Raw genomic sequence first — 24004 nt, 5'->3', positions numbered from 1 at the left:
AAAGAAATTGGTTTAGGTTGGAGGGTCACAGTTTTTTTTTTTAACTGGTCGGTGCAACATCGTGGGCCGAAGGGCCTGTTCTGCGCTGTAATGTTCTATGTTCTATGAAACCGGAGCACCCGGAGGAAACCCACGCAGACACGAGGAGAATGTGCAAACTCCACACAGACAGTGACCCGAGCCGGGAATCGAACCCGGGACCCTGGAGCTGTGAAGCAGCAGTGTGCTAACCACTGTGCTACCGTGTCGCCCTGCCTGCTGCCTGGTTCCACGTGCCTTGCTGGCCTCCAATTGTGTATTGAGGAAGCAAACCTAATGAGAAGGCAAGACGTTTGCGGAAATATTATCAGCACTCCCGCTCTGGAATCAGGGCGGGCGGGGCTCGCAGAGCGGAATTCTCCGTTGGCCTCGGGCTTGCGAGGTGGTAAAATTCCAGCAATTGTCTTTCTTCAGGGTGAATATCCTGCATGCACTCTTCATCTCCTCCTTCCCCATGGCCTTTGAAGAGTCTTTTTGTTGTTTGTCTGTTCTTGTTTGATAAAATAACCAAGTCAAACCTTTGGAACTTGCCTTATATAGAACCTGAGTACACGGGCGGCGTCTCTGATGTACAGCATCATGATATTCCCCATGCGAATGTCTGTCCAGAAATGTGACCAGGCTTTGGTTCACTTTCATTGCGAGGGAATCTCTCTGCAAGGAAGCAAATAGGTGAGACTGGCACAAGAGAAGGGTCCGATGGTCCTGGGAGCTGAGCTGACAAACAGTGTCAGTGCTTTTGCAGTGAATTGAGCCAGGCAACAGCCAATCTGTAAAATTCATGACTTTCAGGAGTAAGAAATATTGCTGCATTAACGGGATTTCTGACTGCATTGCTTCTAGTGTGTCTAACACACTTCACATTAGTCTGGGCAGCACAGAGGTCTTCATTCCTTTCATTCTCAAACTGCAAGAACTTCAGAAGTTTTATATCAGTGAGAGCTCTTCAAAAATAAAAAAAAGGACACAGCAGTATATTTCAATACTCAGGATTTTGTTGCTCTGTTTGGTGCAGAGTTTTCCCCCAGTCTGTGTCACCGAGCCTGCTGGGGTGCAGAAATCTAAGACAACAAATGAAGCAGTAATTGAGGGAGCGTAAATGCTGCTTTAGATTTTGTAGCAATATTTGTTCATTAACTGATGCTCTTTGGAATATGTGTTTGATTGTAGACTGGAGGAGATCAGCCACTGAGCCCTTCGTCACAGCAGCAACACGAACTCAGCCCTTCCCAGATACAGGGTGGAACATCAACACAAAACCAGGTCTTACAGCAGCAACCAGCAGCTGCTGTACAGCATACATACCTTCCTAGCACCTGGGGGACCTTTCGCAACTACTGTAAGTGGCTGTTATCGTTCAGGCAAACACAGACCCTGCAGACCAAGTCATGCTCCAACCTGTCATTAGTCCGTGCCACCTCCCTTTCACACACATGAAACTAAATACTAGTTCTGCTCAACTTAACATTTAATTGCTGCTATGTTGAGATTTTCCATTCAGAGTCCTTATCAGCCAGAGTTTCTAGGTCAGAACCAACTGTGCATAAGTCACTCAAATGCAGACAGAAATTTCTGGACCTGAAATGAGAGGCGGTTGGGCAGAATCAGTGTAGATTGGATATGAGATCTGTTGTCTGTGAGGTGAATGCTTCCAGTGAGTCTGAGGAGTTGATAATGGAAACTAAGGAGATGGCAGACAAATCGGACAGGTATTTTGCATCGGTCTTCACTATGGATGATAAAGCAATATTCCAGAAATAGCTGTAAATCCGGAATTGGAAGGGAGAGAGGAAAAGATGAGGTGGTCCATTTTGGAAGTATGAATAAAAATGAAGCATATTATCTAAATGGTGAGAGATTGCAGAGCTCTGAGTTGCAGAGGGATCTGAGTGGCCGAGTGCGTGAATCACAAATGGTTGGAATGTAGGTTCAGCAAGTATTTCGGAAAGCTAATAGAATGTTATTGTTTATTTCAAAGGGAATTTAATACAAGAGTTGGGTGATTATGTTTCAGTTATGCTGAGCATTGGTGTGTTCGGACCCAGGCCAGAAACTCCCAAGGTGTTTTCTGAAGGTAGCATGGACCTTAAGTTTTACATTTGAATTTGGCACTGGTGAGCATAAGGTATTTCCCTCCAGGTATGATTCAAGTGACCCACTAGGAAGCTTTTATCAAACAAAGTTTATTTCAGAACATAGTTGAAATATCGTAAAAAGAATTAGCGTAACTTTTACCAATTACAAGATTCAGACATGATACAATATGAACTTTAACAGCTCGCTATCTCTGTTGTCCCAAGTCAAAACACCATTTCATAGGTATGCACCTTTTCTAGACTTGGCACAAAAAGCAAGTATGCTCACGTGATGCTGGATTTTTAGCATTTTTACACCTGCTGTGAATTGGCCCTTTGAATGTTGGATCAAATTTCCGAGGCTTCCCAGTCCTGGAACTTTCCAAAAATCCTCTGGAGAGAGAGAGAGACAGAGACGCTGCCTGCTTCTACCAGCTTCGAACAGCAACTAAACCGAAAGTAAAAACATGGACTTTTCTGTGGAAAAAAACTGTCCCCAGGCATCACCTGACCTGCCAATCATCCCCAAATCAAGCTCCACTCAGCAATTCCCGAAGGATCGTAAAACCCCAGGACACTGCGTTAGTCCAGATTAAAATCAGCATGATGTCCATTATATTGCTTCAGTAACAATTAAAGGACATCAGATACAGACATCATGGCACCAATAACATTCTAGGACCTACTTGGAAAGCCTGCAGAGAAAAATGATTAAAATACCCAGTAAAACAGAACATAGAACATTACAGCGCAGTACAGGCCCTTCGGCCCTCGATGTTGCGCCAACCAGTGGTACCAATCTAAAGCCCCTCCAATCTACACTATTCCAATATCATCCATATGTTTATCCAATAACCATTTGAATGCTCTTAATGTTGACGAGTCCACTACTGCTGCAGGCAGGGCATTCCACGCCCTTACTACTCTCTGAGTAAAGAACCTACCTCTAACATCTGTCGTATATCTCTCACCCCTCAATTTAAAGCTATGTCCCCTCGTGCTAGCCATCACCCTCTGAGGAAAAAGGCTCTCACTATCCATCCTATCTAATCCTCTGATCATCTTGTATGCCTCTATTAAGTCACCTCTTAACCTTCTTCTCTCTAACGAAAACAACCTCAAGCCCCTCAGCCTTTCCTCATACGATTTTCCCACCATACCAGGCAACATCCTGGTAAATCTCCTCTGCACCCTTTCCAACACTTCCACATCTTTCCTATAATGCGGCGACCAGAACTGTACGCAATACTCCAAATGCGGCCGCACCAGAGTTTTGTACAGTTGCAGCATAACCTCCTGGCTCCGAAACCCAATCCCTCTACCAATAAAAGCTAACACACCGTACGCCTTAAAGGCGCAGTATCGTCACGGGTGAGACCACATCTGGAATACTATGTATAGCATTGGTTTCCTTATTTAAGGAAATATGCAAATGTGTTAAAAGCAGTTCAGAGAAGGTTTACTAGACTAATAGCAGGAATGGGTGGGTTGTTTTCTGAGGAAAAGTTGAACAGGCTAGGCTTGTATCCACTGGAGTTTAGAAGGGTAAGAGGCGATTTGCTTGAAACATATAAGAGTCTGAGGGGTATTGACAGGGTGGATGTGGAGAAGACATTTCCTCTTGTGGGAGAATCTAGAACCATGAGCCACCGTTTAAAATAAATGACCACCTATTTAATACAGAGCTGAAAAAGAAATTATTTTTCTTAGGGGTCGTGAGACTTTGGAATTCTCTTCCTGAAAAGGCAATGGAAGCAGAGTCTTTGAATATTTTTAAGGCAAAAATAGATAGATTATTGATAAGCAAGGGAATGGAAGGTTATCAGAGATGGGCAAAAATGTGAAGTTGAGGTTAAAACTGGATCAGCCATAATCCTGTTAAATGGTAGGAGCAAGCACTGGGGCCAAGTGGCCTACTCCTATCTCATCGGAGAAAATATATGGAGCAGGACACTTAACAAATAGATCACCCCTTAACCTTCTATATGCAAGAGAGTAATGGTCACGTCTCTGCTTGGACAAACCTGAATACACTCTGGCTGCAGTGGTGGTGGTGCAGTGGTTGGCACTGCTGCCTCACAGCGCCAGGGACCCAGGTTCGACTCTGGCCTTGGGTCACTGTCTGTGTGGAGTTTGCACACTCTCCCCATGTCTGCATAGGTTTCCTCCCACAGTCCAAAGATGTGCAGGTTAGGTTGATTGGCCATGCTAAATTGTCCCTTAGTGTCAGGGGGACTAGCAGGGCAAATACGTAAGGTTAAGGGGATAGGACATGGGTGAGATTGTTGTCGGTGCAGACTTGAAGGGCCGAATGAACTCCTTCTGCACTGTAGGGATTTGATGATTTCTATGATTCTTTGTTCATGTGAGTTAGTTCATCTGTCGTGAACATCTGAAGCAACAGTAAAGGTTGCCGAGGGATACCACTGATTGCATCATGCTCACTTGAGTTCTTTATCCCTGCTCTCTGTCTCCCATCCTCCCAGTTTTCTATCCATTTCACCACCCTGAACAGGAGATGAGGCTTTATTTTAATATCTCATCCAAAAAATGACACTTGTAACAGTGGAGCAGTTTCTCAGTACTGTGTGGAGCGCTAACCTAGATTAGGTGCAACAGTTTTACCTTGGCGATTGAATTCACACCTTGTTACTCAGAGGGTAAGTGCTACCAGTGAGCCAAGCTAACTGATGGACACTGATCAGGATATCTTGCATTGTGTGATTACATTGACGAGTGCTATGAGCAGATGAGAGCAGAGTCTGGTTCATAATTTACCCAAGAAACTCAACAACACATTAAATTAGCTAACTGCTGGACTCTCCTGATATCAGACAATTCACAATGGTGTGAAGTTGTAGTTATCATATGCAAGAATATGTTGACATTGCGAATGACCCTAAACGTTGTGCTGATATCATGTTTTACGGGAGAGGATTGAAAGGAATTACTTGTCCTGTCCCTCGTGCAGTTCTCACACCCCTTTCTGCTCTTGTGTTGTGTGTTTGTGCTGATCGATGGGGATGGGAATTGTTGTTTCTGTCGTGGTTGAGTGACTGTTCAGAATAACAGGCACCGAAACCAAAGGATGATCAATCATTTTGAAATGTGAAACGATCTCTGCTCATGAACTTCGCTCATACCAAATAATTGCCCAGGCATGAATGGTAACAACTCCAGAGTCCTGAGAGACAATGTGGGGAGATTTGTGCAAACTGATTGGACTAACTATTGTTACGGACAGGAAAGGGTTTGATTTAAAGCAGCCCTGATTTCACCCCCTCACCTCCTGTCCATAAACAGAAAGATGCTTTTTTAATTTCCCCCTTTATAAGTGATGATATTTTCCCCAACCCCTCAAGCCTCTGTTATTAACCCTACAGCAAACTCGAGGTAGGGTAAAAATCAGAGGATTAATTTATTTTTCTCACACTCCAACGTGGGAAGGGGGTATCACTACGTAGCCCCGGTACATTCACAAATTAAAGGAAGGATAAGGGAAAGCAAGAGGTGCAAGGCAAAGACCACAGAGAAAATAAGAATTGTTGTTTGACAGATGTCCAGAGTCAAAAGTTCAGTGGTGTTTTCCTTCAGAGAGGTTAGGAAACTGAAGCTGATACAGGCTGATCCCCGATTCCATTAGAGTGGAGAGAGTAATTAATATTACCGTAGATATTGGTACAGAAGTTCAGATGTTCCAGTAGAAACAGTGTCAATGATAGCTAGGCAATTTAAACCTGGAAAGAACTCTGGTTCTGTTGTTTGGTTGAGGGAAGATGACAGACTGCTTCCTTTAGCTTCACAAGGCAATATTACAGGTTCTAGCAGCTTGGGTGGGGTCATGTCACCTAACACCCACTTCTTCCCTTTGGTTTGGACAAAGGATGGAGATTCCTGGTCCAGATTCCTGTTTCATCATTAATAAGTTTACCAGAGGTTTCAGAGTCCTTTGTCTTCACAGTCAGATTGTCTCCATTGGCCAGGGCTTTGTCTCAGAAATGTAAAGGGGGCCTTTGTACATTTCCTTGGAGTCACAGGGCATTTGCATTGTTTAAGAGTTAATGAGGTTGCTGTGGTTTTCTGAGGACTAGATATTTCTTCTATATATTTTTACTTATATATTTGAAAAATTTTTATGAAGTAGCCAAGAAGATATAGAAATATATATATATATATTTCCTTTCATGTCTTCTTAGTTGGACATTGGGATGTGTCGGTAGATTGCAAAGTGCCTAACGTGGGCCCAGATTCAAAAACAGTGACAGCACAGGAAACTATTAACCTGTTCAGTCGCATATACATCTGAGGCTGTAGTCACCAACATGTACAGTGCTCTAGTCTGACCGCGCATTGAGAATTGCATCAAGTTGTACCAAGAAATAAGGGAAGGCAGTGCAGAAAAGAGGCATGAGTCTGACTGTCAGTGTTAGGGCTCCAATTAAAAGGAATGACTGAAGAAATTTGAACAGAAGGCCTCAGAAAGATAGCCACAGAATTTTGTAAGATAGTTAAGAAATGGCAAGTCATAGGAAATAGGAGCAGCAATGAAAAATAAACCCCTTGAGCCTGCTTCGCTATTCACCAGGTAGCAACGGTAGCACAGTGGTTAGCACTGCTGCTTCACAGCTCCAGGGTCCCGGGTTCGATTCCCGGCTCGGGTCACTGTCTGTGTGGAGTTTGCACATTCTCCTCGTGTCTGCGTGGGTTTCCTCCGGGTGCTCCGGTTTCCTCCCACAGTCCAAAGATGTGCGGGTTAGGTTGATTGGCCAGGTTAAAAATTGCCCCTTAGAGTCCTGAGGTGCGTAGGTTAGAGGGATTAGCGGGTAAAAATACGTGTGGGGGTAGGGCCTGGGTGGGATTGTGGTCGGTGCAGACTCGATGGGCCGAATGGCCTCCTTCTGCACTGTAGGGTTTCTATGATTTCTAAAAAATGATCCCCATATCCTTTAATTCCCAGAGACCAAATGTTTGTCTATCACAGTCTTAAATGTAGCCAGTGATAGAGTATCCACAACCGACTGGGATGGAGAACCCCAAATATTCACAACTATTTCTCTCTCTCCCCTAAATGATTAGAATCTTATCCGGAGACTGTGCCCCCTCTAAGATAGGTTCCCCATGCAGGAGAAACATCCTCTCACTGTTGACCCTGTTAAATATGTTTGCATGTATGTTTCAATGAAATCACTCTTCGAAACACCGGAGGGAATAAAGCCAATTCACTCAGCATCACATCGGAACAGAACTCTTTCACTCATGAACCAACTTTTCCTATACTGCCTCCAATGCAACCTACCTTAGTTATAGAAACCAAAAACTGTGCTTAGTATCCAAGGTATGGTCCCACCAAAGTCCTGTACAATTGTAGTAAGAATTCTTTGTTCGCGTATTGCATCCCCTTATAAGAAAGGCCAACATACCAATGGCTTTCCTATGTGCATGCTAACTTTGTGTTCCTTGTACAAGTGCACTCTAGTATCTCATCAACATTCTGAAATTTCATGCCTTTTTTAAAAAATCTGCTTTTCTATTCTTATTACCAACATGAACCTTGCCCTTCCCCACATTATACTCCATCTGCCACCTTGTTACCCATTCACCTGCCCATATCTCTCTGTAGCCATTTTGTGTCCTCCAGTATCTTACATTTGCACCCAGCTTTGTATCAGCAACAAACTTGAATGTATTAGTCTCTGTCTCTTTGTCATCAACATGGGTTGTAAGTCATCAGCAGTTAAATAGCAATAAATAAGAGCTGACTCCTGTTTCAGGAACTAAAGTGCAGCTTTTAATTTCCCAATTAAAAAACTAATTTAGCTAACCCTGAAAACAAGCTCAATGACTACTTACCTTCTTATAACTTACCCCTTGAACTCCCTGCTTCCACCCAACTCCAGCAACATTCTCACCACACAAGTGTTAGGCAGTGATCATCTCCAACAAGAGAGGATCTAACCATTGCCCCATGACATTACCATCGTTGAATCCCACACTGGAGGTTACCATTGACCAGAAACTGAACTGGACTCTGGCTGCAAGAGCAGGTCTGAGGCTAGGAATCCTGTGGCAAGTAACTCGCATCCCTAAAGCCTGTCCACCATCCACAAGACACATATCAGGAGTGTGATGGAGTACCGTCCACTTGTCTGGATGAGTGCAGCTCCAACAACCCTCAAGAAGCTCAACTCCATCCAGGACAAAGCAGCCTGGCTAGATTGGCACCCCATCCGCAAACATCCACTCCCTCCACCACTGGCGCACAGTGGCATCATTGTGTACCATCTGCAAGATGCACTGCAGGAACTCACCAAGACTCCTTAGATAGCAACTTCCAAACTCGCCAATACTACCATCTGGAAAGACAAGAGCAGTTGACACCTGGGAACACTACCACCTGGAAGTTTCCCTCCAAGCCACTCATTTGGAAATTTATCGCCGTTGCTTCACTGTCACTGGGTCAAAATCCTGGACCCCTGAACAGCACTGAGGTTACACTGACAGCATGTGGACAGCAGCGGTTCAAGTAGGCAGCTCACCATCACCATTAGGGATGGGCTGGTCTAACCAGTGACGCCCACATCTCCATGAATGAATAAAAATAAGAGAGGTGAGGCTGTGCAGCACTTCACTAGTTACATTCTGCCAACTTGCATATGCCCCATTTATCCCTGTTCCCTGTTGCCGTTTGTTAACCATTTCCATCCATGCTAATATATTACCCACAACTCTATCAGCCCCATATCTTCCCTACTAACCTTTAGTATGGCATCTTACTAAGTGTCTTTTGGAAATCTAAGTATATTACATCCACTGGTTCCCTACTAATTACATCCTGAAAAAATCCCGACAAATTTGTCAAACACAATTTCTCTTTTGTGAAACCATGTTGACTTTGTCTGATCATACTATGATTTTCTAAGTGCATTTTTGAGACTCCCTTAATAATAGATTCCAGCATTCTTCTGATGACTGGTGTCAAGCTCATTAGCCTGCAGTTTCCTGTTTTCTCTCTCCCTCTTAAATAGTGATGCCACCTTTGCTAATTCTGATTTTTTGGGACCATTCTAGAATCTAGGGAATTTTGGAAAATCTTTTATCTCTGCAGCTGTCTCTTTTAGAAACCTAACATGAAGGCCATCAGGTCCTGGGGAGTTCTCAGCTCTCAGTCTTCAAATACTTTTTCTCTACTGTTAACTGTCTTAATTTCCTTACTCTTTTTCGGCCCTTAGTAGTTTTAACCTCTGGGTTATCCTCTATTTCTAGTATGTAACTTGTCTCTTAAAGATGTGCAAAGTATTTGTTCTGACAATTCCTCATGATAATTTCTCCTGCCTCTGTCTCTAAGAGACAATGGTTACTTTAGCTCCTCTCCTTTTTATATACTTCTTTGTGTTGCTGACTCATTTACTTTCATGTTCTATTTTATCCATTTTTATCATCTCTTGCTGGTTTCTACAATTCACCTGATCCTCAGGGATACTACAACTCTTCATCTAATACTATCCCAACTTTCCTAGTAAGCCACACGTGGTGTTTTCTTGCTGAGTTTCTGTTTTAGATAGACAGAACAGTACAGCACAGAACAGGCCCTTCGGCCCACCATGTTGTGCCGAGCTTTATCTGAAACCAAGATCAAGCTATCCCACTCCCTATCATCCTGGTGTGCTCCATGTGCCTATCCAATAACCGCTTAAATGTTCCTAAAGTGTCCGACTCCACTATCACTGCAGGCAGTCCATTCCACACCCCAACCACTCTCTGCGTAAAGAACCTACCTCGGACATCCTTCCTATATCTCCCACCATGAACCCTATAGTTATGCCCCCTTGTAATAGCTCCATCCACCCGAGGAAATAGTCTTTGAACGTTCACTCTATCTAGCCCCTTCATCATTTTATAAACCTCTATGAAGTCTCCCCTCAACCTCCTCCGCTCCAGAGAGAACAGCCCTAGCTCCCTCAACCTTTCCTCATAAGGCGGCACGGTAGCACAGTAAATAGCACTGCTGCTTCACAGCTCCAGGGACCTGGGTTCGATTCCCGGCTTGGGTCACTGTCTGTGTGGAGTTTGCACATTCTCCTCGTGTCTGCGTGGGTTTCCTCCGGGTGCTCCGGTTTCCTCCCACAGTCCAAAGATGTGCGGGTTAGGTTGATTGGCCATGCTAAAATTGCCCCTTAGTGTCCTGAGATGCATAGGTTAAAGGGATTAGTGGGTAAAATGTGTAGGGATATGGGAGTAGGGCCTGGGTAGGATTGTGGTCGGTGCAGACTCGATGGGCCGAATGGCCTCTTTTTGTACTGTAGGGTTTCTATGATTCTATGATAAGACCTACCCTCCAAACCAGGCAGCGTCCTGGTAAATCTCCTTTGCACTCTTTCCAGCGCTTCCACATCCTTCTTATAGTGAGGTGACCAGAACTGCACACAATATTCCAAATGTGGTCTCACCAAGGTCCTGTACAGTTGCAGCATAACCCCACAGCTCTTAAACTCCAACCCCCTGTTAATAAAAGCTAACACACTATAGGCCTTCTTCACAGCTCTATCCACTTGAGTGGCAACCTTCAGAGATTTGTGGATATGGACCCCAAGATCTCTCTGTTCCTCCACAGTATTCAGAACCCTACCTTTGACCCTGTAATCCACATTTAAATTTGTCCTACCAAAATGAATCACCTCACATTTATCAGGGTTAAACTCCATGTGCCATTTTTCAGCCCAGCTTTGCGTCCTATCTATGTCTCTTTGCAGCCTACAACAGCCCTCCACCTCATCCAGGAAATTGGGTTACTGTAAGGAGAGGAAATGGCAGTGTGAAAGGACAGGCAGAGCAGGGTTCCCCCGTGGCCATACCCCTCCACAACAGGTATACTGAATTGGATACTGTTGTGGGAGATGCTTTACCTGGGACAAGCTGCGACAGCCGGAACTCTGATACTGAGTCTAGTTCTACAGCGCAAAAGGGTGGGATGAAGAAGAGGAGAGCAGTAGTGATAGGGGACTCAATGGTCAGAGGTACGGACAGAAGGTTCTGTGGTCGGGACAGAGACTCCCGCATGGCTTGTTGCCTCCCAGGTGCCAAGGTCAGCGATGTCTCTGATCGCGTGCACAGCGTTCTAAAGTGGAAAGGTGATCAGCCAGATGTCATGGTACACATCGGTACCAATGACGTGGGAAGGAAGAGTGAGGAGGTCCTAAAGAGTGAGTACAAAAAGCTTGGAAGGAAGTTAAAAAGCAGGACCCCGAGGGTAGTAATCTCAGGATTGCTACCTGAGCCACATGCCAGTGAGGGCAGGAGTAGGATACTTGGGCGGATGAACACGTGGCTGAGGAACTGGTGCAGGGGGCAGGGTTTCCAATTCTTGGATCATTGGGACCTCTTCTGGGGCAGGTAGGACCTGTACAAGAGAGACGGGTTACACCTAAACTACAAGGGGACCAATATACTTGCAGGGAGATTTGCTAGTGTTATTGGGGAGCGTTTAAACTAGATTTTCAGGGGGATGGGAACCAGAGTGCCAGAGCAGATAGTGGAGCGGGGGTAAAAAGACAGGTTAGTTCAAGCAAAATCACAAATGGAAGGGTAGAGTGTGATGGAAATAATCTTTGGAGGTGTGTCTGTTTCAATGCCAGGAGTATTGTGGGGAAGGCAGATGAGCTGAAGGCGTGGATAGGCACGTGGGAATATGACATTATAACCATTAGTGAAACTTGGCTACAGGAGGGGCAGGACTGGCAGCTCAATGTTCCAGGGTTCCAATGTTTCAGGCGGGATAGAGGCAGAGGGATAAAAGGTGGGGGGGTGGCATTGTTGGTCAGGGAAAATGTTACAGCGGTACTCAGGCAGGATAGATTAGGGAGCTTGTCTACAGAGGCCCTATGGGTGGAGCTGAGAAACAAGAAAGGTATGACCACATTAATGGGGTTGTATTATAGACCACCCAATAGTCAGCAAGAATTGGAGGTGCAAATCAGCGGAGAGATAGCTGACAACTGCAAGAAACATAAAGTTGTGATAGTAGGGGATTTTCATTTTCCACATAGATTGGGACTCGCATACTGTTAAAGGTTTAGATGGTGTAGAGTTTGTAAAATGTGTTCAGGAGAATTTTCTACATCAGTATACAGTAACGAGAGAGGATGCGATATTGGATCTCCTATTGGGAAATGAGTTAGGGCAGGTGATGGATGTGAGTGTGAGGGAACACTTTGGATCCAGTGATCATAATGCCATTAGTTTCAACCTGATCGTGGATAAGGATAGATCTGGTCCTCGGATTGAAGTTCTGAACTGGAAAAAGGCCAAATTTGATGAAATGAGAAGGGATCTGGGAAGTGTGGATTGGCACAGGCTGTTCTCTGGTAAGGATGTAAATGGAAAGTGGGAGGCCTTCAAAGGAGAAATTTTGAGAGTGCAGAGTTTGTATGTTCCTGTCAGGATTAAAGGCAAAGTAAATCGGAATAAGGAACCTTGGTTCTCGAGGGAGATTGTAACACTGATTAAGAGGAAGAGAGAGTTGTATGAAATGTACAGGCAGCAAGGAACAGATCAGATGCTCGAGGAGTATAAAAAGTGCAAGAAGCTACTTAAGAGGGAAATCAGGAGGGCTAAAAGAAGACATGAGGTTGCTTTGGCAGACAGAGTGAAGGAAAATCCAAAGAGCTTCTATAGGTATGTTAGGAGCAAAAGGATAGTGAGGGATAAAATTGGTCCTCTTGAAGACCAGAGTGGTAGACTGTGTATGGAACCAAAAGAGATGGGGGAGATACTAAATGGTTTTTTTGCATCCGTATTTACTGAGGAAACGGGCATGGAGTCTACGGAAATAGGGCAAACAGGTAGGGAGGTCATAGAACCTTTACAGATTAAAGGGGAGGAGGCGCTCGCTGTCTTGAGGCAAATCAGAGTGGATAAATCCCCAGGACCGGACAGGGTATTCCCACGGACCTTGAGGGAAGCTAGTGTTGAACTTTCAGGGGCCCTGGCAGACATATTTAAAATGTCAGTATTCACGGGAGAGGTGCCGGATGATTGGAGGGTGGCTCATGTTGTTCCATTGTTTAAAAAAGGTTCCAAAAGAAATCCGGGAAATTATAGGCCAGTAAGTTTGACGTCGGTGGTGGGCAAGTTATTGGAAGGTGCGATAAGGGATAGGATCTACAAATATTTGGATAGACAGGGACTTATTAGGGAGAGTCAACATGGCTTTGTGCGTGGTAGGTCATGTTTGACCAATCTATTAGAGTTTTTCGAGGAGGTTACCAGGAAAGTGGATGAAGGGAAGGCGGTGGATGTTGTCTACCTGGATTTCAGCAAGGCCTTTGACAAGGTCCCTCATGGGAGGTTAGTTAGGAAGGTTCAGTCGCTAGGTATACATGGGGAGGTAGTAAATTGGATTAGACACTGGCTCAATGGAAGAAGCCAGAGAGTGGTTGTGGAGGATTGCTTCTCTGAGTGGAGGCCTGTGACTAGTGGTGTGCCGCAGGGATCGGTGTTGGGTCCATTGTTGTTTGTCATCTATATCAATGATCTGGATGATAATGTGGTAAATTGGATCAGCAAGTTTGCTGATGATACAAAGATTGGAGGTGTAGTGGACAGTGAGGAAGGTTTTCAAAGCTTGCAGAGGGATTTGGACCAACTAGAAAAATGGGCTGAAAAATGGCAAATGGAATTTAACGCAGACAAGTGTGAGATATTGCACTTTGGAAGGACAAACCAAAGTAGAACGTACAGGGTAAATGGTAGGACTCTGAAGAGTGCAGTTGAACAGAGGGATCTGGGAATACAGGTACAGAATTCCCTAAAAGTGACGTCACAGGTGGATAGGGTCGTAAAGAGTGCCTTTGGTACATTGGCCTTTATAAATCGGAGTATCGAGTATAAAAGTTGGAGTGTTATGGTAAGGTTATATAAGGCATTGGTGAGGCCGAATTTGGAGTATTGTGTACAGTTTTGGTCACCTAGTTACAGGAAGGATGTAAATAAGGTTGAAAGAGTGCAGAGAAGGTTCACAAGGATGTTGCCGGCACTTGAGAAGCTGAGTTACAGAGAGAGATTGAATAGGTTGGGACTTTATTCCCTGGAGCGTAGAAGATTGAGGGGAGATTTGATAGAGGTGTATAAGATTTTGATGGGTATAGATAGAGTGAATGCAAGCAGGCTTTTTCCGCTGAGGCTAGGGGAGAAAAAAAACCAGAGGGCATGGGTTAAGGGTGAAAGGAGAAAAGTTTAAAGGGAATATTAGGGGGGGCTTCTTCACGCAGAGAGTGGTGGGAGTGTGGAATGAGCTGCCAGATAAAGTGGTAAATGCGGGGTCACTTTAAACATTTAAGAAAAACTTGGACGGGTTCATGGATGAGAGGGGTGTGGAGGGATATGGTCCAAGTGCAGGTCAGTGGGACTTGGCAAAAAATGGTTCGGCACAGACAAGAAGGGCCAAAAGGCCTGTTTCTGAGCTGTAATTTTCTATGGTTCTATGGTACTCCACCAATCTTGGTGTCATCAGCAAATTTACTGATCCACCCTTCAGCCCCCTCCTCTAAGTCATTAATAAAAATCACAAATAACAGAGGACCAAGCACTGATCCCTGTGACACTCCGCTAGCAACCTGCCTCCAGTCCAAAAATTTTCCATCCACCACCACCCTCTGTCCTCGATCAGATAGCCAGTTACCTATCCAATCGGCCAACTTTCCCTCTATCCCACACCTCCTTACTTTCATCATAAGCCGACCATGGGGGACCTTATCAAACGCCTCACTAAAATCCATGTATATGACATCAACTGCCCTACCTTCATCAACACACTTAGTTACCTCCTCAAAAAATTCGATCAAATTTGAGAGGCACGACTTGCTCTTCACGAATCCGTGCTGACTATCCTGGATTAATCCGCATCTTTCTCAACGGTTGTAAATCCCATCCCTAAGGACCTTTTCCATCAATTTACCAACCACCGAAGTAAGACTAACCAGCCTATAATTACCGGGGTCATTTCTATTCCCTTTCTTAAACAGAGGAACAACATTCGCCACTCTCCAGTCCTCTGGTACCACCCCCGTGGACAATGAGGACCCAAAGATCAAAGCCAAAGGCTCTGCAATCTCATCCCTTGCCTCCCAAAGAATCCTAGGATATATTTCATCAGGCCCAGGGGACTTATCGACCTTCAGTTTATTCAAAACTGCTAGTACATCCTCCCTCCAAACATCTACTTCCTCCAGCCTATTAGCCTGTAACACCTTCTCTTCCTCAACAACATGGCCCCTCTCCTTGGTGAACACTGAAGAAAAGTATTCATTCATTACCTCTCCTATCTCTACTGACTCCATACACAAGTTACCACTACTGTCCTTGACCGGCCCTAACCTCACCCTGGTCATTCTTTTATTCCTCACATAAGAGTAAAAAGCCTTGGGGTTTACCTTGATCCGACCCGCCAAGGACTTCTCATGCCCCCTCCTAGCTCTCCTAAACCCCTTTTTCAGCTCATTCCTTGCTAACTTGGAACCCTCAATCGAGCCATCTGAACCTTGTTTCCTCATCCCTACATAAGCTTCCCTCTTCCTTTTCACAAGACATTCCACCTCTTTTGTGAACCATGGTTCCCTCACTCAACCATTTCCTCCCTGCCTGACAGGGACATACCTATCAAGGACACCCAGTATTTGTTCCTTGAAAAAGTTCCACTTTTCATTAGTGCCTTTCCCTGACAGTTTCTGTTCCCATCTTATGCCCCCTAATTCTTGCCTAATCGCATCATAATTACCTCTCTCCCAATTATAAACCTTGCCCTGCCGTACGGCCCTATCCCTCTCCATTGCAATAACAAAAGACACCGAATTGTGGTCACTATCTCCAAAGTGCCCTCCCACAACCAAATCTAACACTTGGCCCGGTTCATTTCCCAGTGCGGCCATATTCCAAGTGCGGCCTCACTAAGGTTCTATAAAGCTGCAACATGACTTACCAATTTTTAAACTCAATACCCCGGCCGATGAAGCCAAGCATGCTGTATGCCTTCTTGACTATCTTCTCCACCTGCATTGCCACTTTCAGTGACCTGTGTACCTGTACACCCAGATCCCTTTGCCTATCAATACTCCTAAGGGTTCTGCCATTTACTGTATATTTCCTATCTGTAGTAGACCTTCCAAAATGCATTACCTCACATTTGTCCGGATTAAACTCCATCTGCCATCTCTCCGCCCAAGTCTCCAACTGATCTGTATCCTGCTGTATCCTCTGATGGTCCTCATCGCTATCCGCAAATCCACCAACCTTTGTGTCGTCTTCAAACTTACTAATCAATCCAGTTACATTTTCCTCCAAATCATTTAAATATATTACAAACAGCAAAGGTCCCAGCACTGATCGCTGAGGAACACCATTTGTCACAGCCCTCCATTCAGAAACGCACCCTTCCACTGCTACCCTCTGTCTTCTTTGACCGAGCCAGTTTTGTATCCATCTTGCCAGCTCACCTCTGATCCCATGCGACTTCACCTTCTGCACCAGTCTGCCATAAGGGACCTTGTCAAAGGCCTTACTGAAGTCCATATAGACAACATCCACTGCCTTACCCTCATCAATCATCTTCTGTATCTATACCTGTCCTGGGGGTGTTTAATGGAGACAGTGTAGAGGGAGCTTTACTCTCTCACTACCAATTCCATCCCCCTCCTTGGCAACTGGCTGAAACGGAACCAACCACTCACAACCTTGCTGTCTTATTTGACCTCGGGATGAGTCTCAAGGGTGGGATTTTCCAGCATTATCTTCCAGTTCTGACTATGACAACCCCCACCCTCCCCACGCCCGCAGTGGGTTCTCTGGCGGAGGGGCGGGTTATCCATACAGAAAGCCGTAGACTTCGGTGGGACTGGAAGATCTTGCTGGTGACCAATGGCGAATTGCTTCTGACGGTGGAAAACATACTGCAGGAGAGCGGAAAATCCCACGCCCAGGCTGTAGTAGGGTTTTGGATATCATTCGGTGGGTCTTGATGATTTCTATGAACTCTTAAGTAGTCTAACTGTATGTATGTATTAACTACAATAGCTATGTACATATACTAAAAAGTTCAAGCTGGAAGCTGTCTGTGTTTGCTTATTCACACTGCTCTGTCCAACACAAGAACCCCCCCAGGTGTGGGTTTTTCATCAGAGTGCACATTACTGGACTCCGTCGCACATTAACCCTGCATGTGCCTGGCCTTATACTACAAAGATTGCCCACTTCCACTTCTGCAATATCTGACTTCACCCCTGCCTTAGTTATGTGCTGCTGAAACCCTGAACCACCTCTTTGTAGAATTAACTATTTAAACTATCGCTTGGCCTGTGACCCATCTTCCATTCTGTATAAACTTTAGTTCATCCAAAACACTGCTGCCCACATCCAAATTCTCACCTAAACCTATCAAACATCACCTCGTTGCTTGCTAGTCTCCACTATCTCTCAGTCTAACATCATGTCTATTTTAAAATTCTCGTCCTTGTTGTCAAATCATTCCATGGCCTTGCTGCTCCTATCTCTGTATCTGTTCAAGCCCGCACCAGCACTTCTCCGGTTCTGAAACCTTGTGCATCTCACCATTGACGGCTGTATTTACAAATACAAATTCAAATAGGCGGCACAAGTGGTTAGCACTGCTGCCTCACAGTGTCAGGGATCCGGGTTCAATTCCAGCTTCGGGTGACTGTGTGGAGTGTGCACGTTCTCTCCGTGTCTGTGGGCTTCCTCTGGGTGCTCCAGTTTCCTCCCACAGTCCAAAAATGTGCAGGTTAGATGGATTGGCCATGCTAAATTGCCCCTTCGTGTCAGGGGGACTAGCTAGGGTAAATGCATGGGGTTGTGGGGATACAGCCTGGGTGGGATTGTGGTTGGTGCAGGATCGATGGGCAGAACGGCACTGTAGGATTCTATGTCTAGGCCCTAAAGTCTGGAATTTTTTAATACCCCTGAATCTCTCTTTTCTCATTTAAAACCCACCTCTTGGCCATCTCTCCTAATATCATCTCATCAGCCCAGTGTCAAATGTTGTTTGGTAACACGAATGGGAAGTGCTATGAGTTGTTTTACTCCACTGAAGGTGTGTATAAATGGAAGCTGATGTTTCTGGGTTGCTATTGACTCTGCCTCTGGCCTGCTCTCTGTGCCTCTGACCTGCTCTCTGTATTTCTAGCCACATGCTCTTTTAGGCTGTGGTTGAAGTCTTCCCAATTTTCTCTTTGTTGCAGCCTCTGAGATTCAGATGATGACCATTCCTCAGACTCAGTATGTTATCGCAGAGGCTCCTGTAGCCACAGTAAACAGCGGCCAGGTGAAAGCGGTGACACAGGTAAGCTTATTTGTTGTCATGGACTACATCGTCAGAAAATTACAGACTGATGTAGAGGTGGCTTGTTTCCTTTTTAGTGATTGTAAAAGAAATTGCTGGTGACACGGAGTTGGTATACACTGTGAAGAGGCACAGGCAGGCAGGTTAAGTGAGGGGACAACACGGTTGGTGTAAAATATGAGGAAATGTGAAGTTGTTCACTTTGGTTAGAAAAGCAGAACATTTTTTAAAAGGCTTGAATTGTAAAAGTTGATGTTCAGAGGGATTTTGATGTGCTCATAGATGGAACACAAAATCCAGATACAGAAAATAATTGGGAAGGCAAATGCATGTTGACATTACAAGACAAAGAATTCTTACTACAATCGTACAGGGCTTTGGTGAGACTGCACTTGGAATAGTCTGCACAGTTTTGATCTCAATTAAAAAAGAATATGCTTGCATTTGGGACAGTCCATCGAAAGTTCACTCGATTGATTCCTGGGGTGAGGAAGTTGTCCAATGATGAGAGGCTGAGTGAATTGGGTTTATATTCTCTGAAGTTTAGAAGAAACTGACAAGATTATGAAGGGGATTGACAGGGTAGCTACTGAGAGGGTGTTTCCCCCGGCTGGGGAATCTAAGGTAGTCATGATGTGGAGATGCCGGCGTTGGACTGGGCTGAACACAGTAAGGAGTCTAACAACACCAGGTTAAAGTCCAACAGGTTTATTTGGTAGAAAACGCCACTAGCTTTCGGAGCGCTGCTCCTTCGTCAGATGGAGCTGGTGTTGTTAAACTCCTTACTGGGGAGTCTAAGACATGGAGCACAGTCTCAGGATAAAAAATCGACCGTTTAGAGCCGAGATAAATTTCTCTCGGTGGATTATGAATGTTTGGAATTCTCGAGCTCAGCACGTTGTGAATGCTTCATAATTGAGATTATTATTGAAGGCGGGCAGAGATAGATGATTGGTCTCTCAGAATCAAGGGAGAGTGTGGGTAAATTGGCTTGAGGCAAAGTTCAGCTGTGATCATTTAAATAGTGGAGCAAGCCCGAGGGGCTACTCCTTTTCTTCTGTTCTATCACTTTCTGGAAGTTCCTGTTAAAGTCTCTGTTACAACACAGGTCGGGGGGCCATTCACTCATCATGCCTATGGCATTATCCAATTAATCCCACTTCCCTGTTCCTTCTCCTTCGCATTCTAATGTTTTTCTCCCAAGTATTTATCCAGTTCAATTTTGAAAGTTACTTTGAAGCTACTGCTGTCCTTTCCGCAGTGTATTTCAGATCCTAAAAACTTGTAAAAAATATCTTCCTGATATGGTTCTTTTGTCAATCGCTGTAAATCTGTTTTCTCTGATTTCTGACCCATCTCTCAATGGAAGCAGTTTCTCTAACATTTCAGTTTCTGTGCCCTTATCACCGACATCCGCTAACTTGGCAGACTTCAGGGTGAACATGGATCTTTCAGGCCCTTGTAGCTCCATCTCCACCATTTTCCCAGAGCCACCATCTCTTTTCAGCTTTGGTGATCTCCTGTGAATGCTGTGGCTCTGGTGATGCAGTCACTGTGCATCCTGCTGTGTCTGTGCCATATTCAGACCTAAAGATGGGCCCACTTACTGGGAGGCAGTGAGATGTAAAGGGGTCTCTGTCAGTGGGAGCTGTTAGCACTTGGCTAGATGCAAACTCTGTTCAATAACAGAACCTAAACATGAATGGATGATGCACCTAATAGAGCACATTGAGAAGGCCTCATCACTGTTAACAATATCTCAGACTTTACGTAGAGTTTCTCACTGTTCTGCACTCACTCCTTAGCCATTGAATATCATAGGAATTTGAGGAACAGGGCATTCAACTCCAGCATTCTAACTGTTGAGCCCATCATCACATTCTGCTGCTTAATCTCCTCTTTCCACAGAGAGATCCAATTATCACTTGTCAATGTCTATTTCATTATCTGTCCCTTATTCCACAATTCTATTAATGCTCTGAGGGAATTACAGAGTCTGGTGCCTGGGCTGCTGAAGGCAGGGCTGCCAATGGTGGGCTAAAGGAAGTGAATGGATTGGACCTAAAGGATGAGGATTTTAAAATTCAGATGTTGCTGGACTGGGAGTGAATGTAAGTAAACAAACACAGGATTTGTGAATGAATGAATGGGGAAAGCTAAGGCAGTGGGTTAGCACGGCTGCCTCACAGCGCCGGGACCCGGGTTCAATTCCAGCCTTGGGTCACGATCTGTGTGAAGTCTGCATGTTCTCCCCGTGTCTCCATGGGTTTCCTCCGGATGCTCTGGTTTCCTCCCACGGTCCGAAAGACGTGCAGGTTGGGTGTATTGGTCATGCTAAATTCTCCCTCAGTGTACCCGAACAGGCGCCAGAGTGTGGCAACTGGGGGATTTTCACAGTAACTTCATTGCAGTGTTAATGCAAGCCTACTTGTGAACTAATAAATAAATTTTAAACTTTCTGGATTATGGTACGTTAAGTTTATGGAGGTTGGAAGGCTGGCCAGGCAAGAATTGGATCAATCAAGGCTGGCGCTTACAAGCACATGGACAAGGTTTCAGCAGTAATTGAAATGAGGCAGGGGCAGAGTCAGGCAGTGTTACAAAGACAGAAATAGGCAACTGGTGATGAGGTGGCTATGTAGAGATGAAAGTTCTTCCTGAGATTAATATAACATCAAGGTTGCAATTAGATTGGTTTAGTCTCAGTCAGTTGCCAGAGCAAGGGACGAGTGTTTGTGGTAGGGTCCAAAAAAAGACAACAGTTTTAGTATTCCCAATATTTAATTGGAGGAAATCAATATTTGATTGGAGGAAATTTAAGTTTAATCAGTAACGTTGGGCAAACAATATGATAACACAAGTGGCAATGGAGAATGTGTCACGTGTTCCAGCAGGAAAGGAATATTCATGGAAACACATGACCCTTAACACGTGTCTTTTTTTTTCAGACTCATTATGTGATATCAGAAGGACAGCCTGAGCTGGACATGAAGCAGAATTCCACAGTACGACTGGGTGTGCCTCAGACACAGACAGACACCTCTCTACAGCAGCAAAACGCACAGTTCATCATTACCTCGACAGCTAGTGGAAATGGAACTACTGAGGTGCCAATCACAAAACCCTAGCAGTCATTTACTGAAAACTGATTCTTCCCAAATTCACACCAGCTCCACTGGGAGTGGAGTTACAACTTGTGGCATGCATTTTATAAAAGGAAAGAGAGGGGGAGAGAGAGAGAGAGCAGAGACTGTTGATACAGCTTCCCCTTTCACATCTCACCCTCCCATCATCACCTCTGAGTGAAGTATTAGAGCAAGGATCAGGAATTGGGGGTTGTTGATTGTCTGCACTAACCCAGCTTGTGCTGATTACATCATTGCTTAGGAATTGGACCCAGTTTTTAAAGAAATCATTTGGAGGAAATGGAAAGGAATGATGAACTGACCAGCCCTGTTAACACCCCCTCACACCAATCATTCTAAATCACCTTTCGACCCAAGTGAGCTGCATGTCACCAAACTGCCAGGAACGCCCAAGAGAGAGACTGCTCCAGATGAACTCCTGTTGGATGTAATTCAGGGGCTTAATGTGAAGACTTGATATTATCCACCAAAACTCTTCGAAAGCTGCAGAGGTGGACAGACAGTAAGCTGGATTCTTGAAATGTGAGCACTCTGAGTGTGTTCGGGCGAGATTGTAACTGAAGAATCAACAGGAAAATTGATTGCTGGACTTGTGTGTGTTCTCAGACTGAGACACGGGACTCCTTATCAAGGCTGTGTTCTTCCCTAGGTCTGTTCTCCCATAACTCTGCAGAGATGAGTGTAATCTGGTCAACTCAAAACTGACACAAAGACAGCAAGCACACACTCAGCTCAGCGCATGCACATGGCAAGAGATGCACTCTGTTCACCTGTTTCAAACAAAGGTGGAAAAGTTTTAGTGAATGAGATTTTAATGCTTTATTATTTAAGAGTTTATGTTAACTGTAAATTTCTGTGGTTGTATCATTAGAGAAGCTGTGTTCTACAAACAAGTGTTTAAAGATCAATAAAAGTATAAACCTGGACTCACTGACTTTGCTCCTTTCCCCAGCATTTATCCTGCCCTATTGCTGCTTAACCTCCATGATGTGGAAGGAGTCAGGATATTGCAGGGGAGGGGGCAGGGGCAGGGATCCAGAGTCAGTGCTCTTTAAATTGCAGTCATTTGAGACTCCAATTCTGTTGGTAATTCGAATTCTTTTTAATGTCACCGGCATTTTGTTTTGCCGAATTGCTGATATGAGATGAGTGGTGATGTGTGGAGTTTGCACATTCTCCTCGTGTCTGCGTGGGTTTCCTCCGGGTGCTCCGGTTTCCTCCCACAGTCCAAAGATGTGCGGGTTAGGTTGATTGGCCAGGTTAAAAAAAAATTGCCCCTTAGAGTCCTGGGATTAGCGGGTAAATATGTGGGGGTAGGGCCTGGGTGGGATTGTGGTCGGTGCAGACTCGATGGGCCGAATGGCCTCCTTCTGCACTGTAGGGTTTCTATGTGCTGAAAATTAATGTTGGTACTGCTGCACTAAGAGCAGTGTGTAACAAGATGGAGTTGGAACTCTGTCAACTACCTGTATAGCCTTTATCGCTGGTGGATACATTTCCATTCTTAATTCCAGTTAGGATTTTAGGTCTGTGCAGCACATTTACTGATATCTTAATTCTTATCTTTTAGTTCACCCTCTGAGGTGAATCCCTTTGTATCTTCCTGTGTGCCTGTCCCCAGCTTGGTAACTCAGTAAACTATCCGTACCGTGCTCAGGAAGCGTACAGCAACCCTTCATAGAATCGTAGAAACCCTACAGTGCAGAAGGAGGCCATTCGGCCCATCGAGTCTGCACCGACCACAATCCCACCCAGGCCCTACCCCCATATCCCGACATTTTTACCCGCTAATCCCTCTAACCTACACATCTCAGGACACTAAGGGGCAATCTTAGCATGGCCAATCAACCTAACCCGCACATCTTTGGACTGTGGGAGGAAACCAGAGCACCCGGAGGAAACCCACGCAGACACGAGGAGAATGTGCAAACTCCACACAGACAGTGACCCAAGCCGGGAATCGAACCCAGGTCCCTGGAGCTGTGAAGCAGCAGTGCTAACCACTGTGCTACCGTGCCATCCTTAACTTTAGCAAATGGACTTGTCTAAGTTTTCATTAACACTCACCCTGGTCTTAAAGTGGTATGTACATTTATTTAGCAAAAGAGGAGCAAGCACACAGATAATGGCCATATGACATAATTACATTATTATAGTGACCAATTATAGAATCATACAGTGCAGAAGAGGCCCTTCGGCCCATTGAGTCTGCACCAACACATTAGAAACACCTGAACTCCCACCTAATCCCATCTGCCAGCACTTGGCCCATAGCCCTGAATGTTATGATGTGCCAAGTGCTCATCCAGATACTTTTTAAAGGATGTGAGGCATCCCGCCTCCACCACCCTCCCAGGCAGCACATTCCAGACCTGAGTAAAAAGGTTTTCCTCACATCC

The 24004-nt window shown here is 45.0% G+C and overlaps 1 protein-coding gene across 1 annotated transcript in view; it reads left to right on the top strand.

The window, feature by feature from the left end:
- Window positions 1-22681, top strand: part of prdm10 (PR domain containing 10) — a gene marked incomplete at its 5' end in the record, with an annotated part of 101856 nt that extends 79175 nt beyond the window's left edge. Inside the window, 3 exons of the mRNA XM_078205846.1 lie at window positions 1210-1378; window positions 18359-18459; window positions 21408-22681. Of these exons, the coding sequence (XP_078061972.1) occupies window positions 1210-1378; window positions 18359-18459; window positions 21408-21587 (450 nt within the window). The remainder of the gene's footprint in view (window positions 1-1209; window positions 1379-18358; window positions 18460-21407) is intronic.
- Between the last annotated feature and the right edge of the window lie 1323 nt (window positions 22682-24004).

This window comes from Mustelus asterias, unplaced genomic scaffold (genome assembly GCF_964213995.1).
Source record: "Mustelus asterias unplaced genomic scaffold, sMusAst1.hap1.1 HAP1_SCAFFOLD_1028, whole genome shotgun sequence".
NCBI lineage: Eukaryota > Metazoa > Chordata > Chondrichthyes > Carcharhiniformes > Triakidae > Mustelus > Mustelus asterias.
This window is presented reverse-complemented; position numbering and strand designations above follow the sequence as displayed.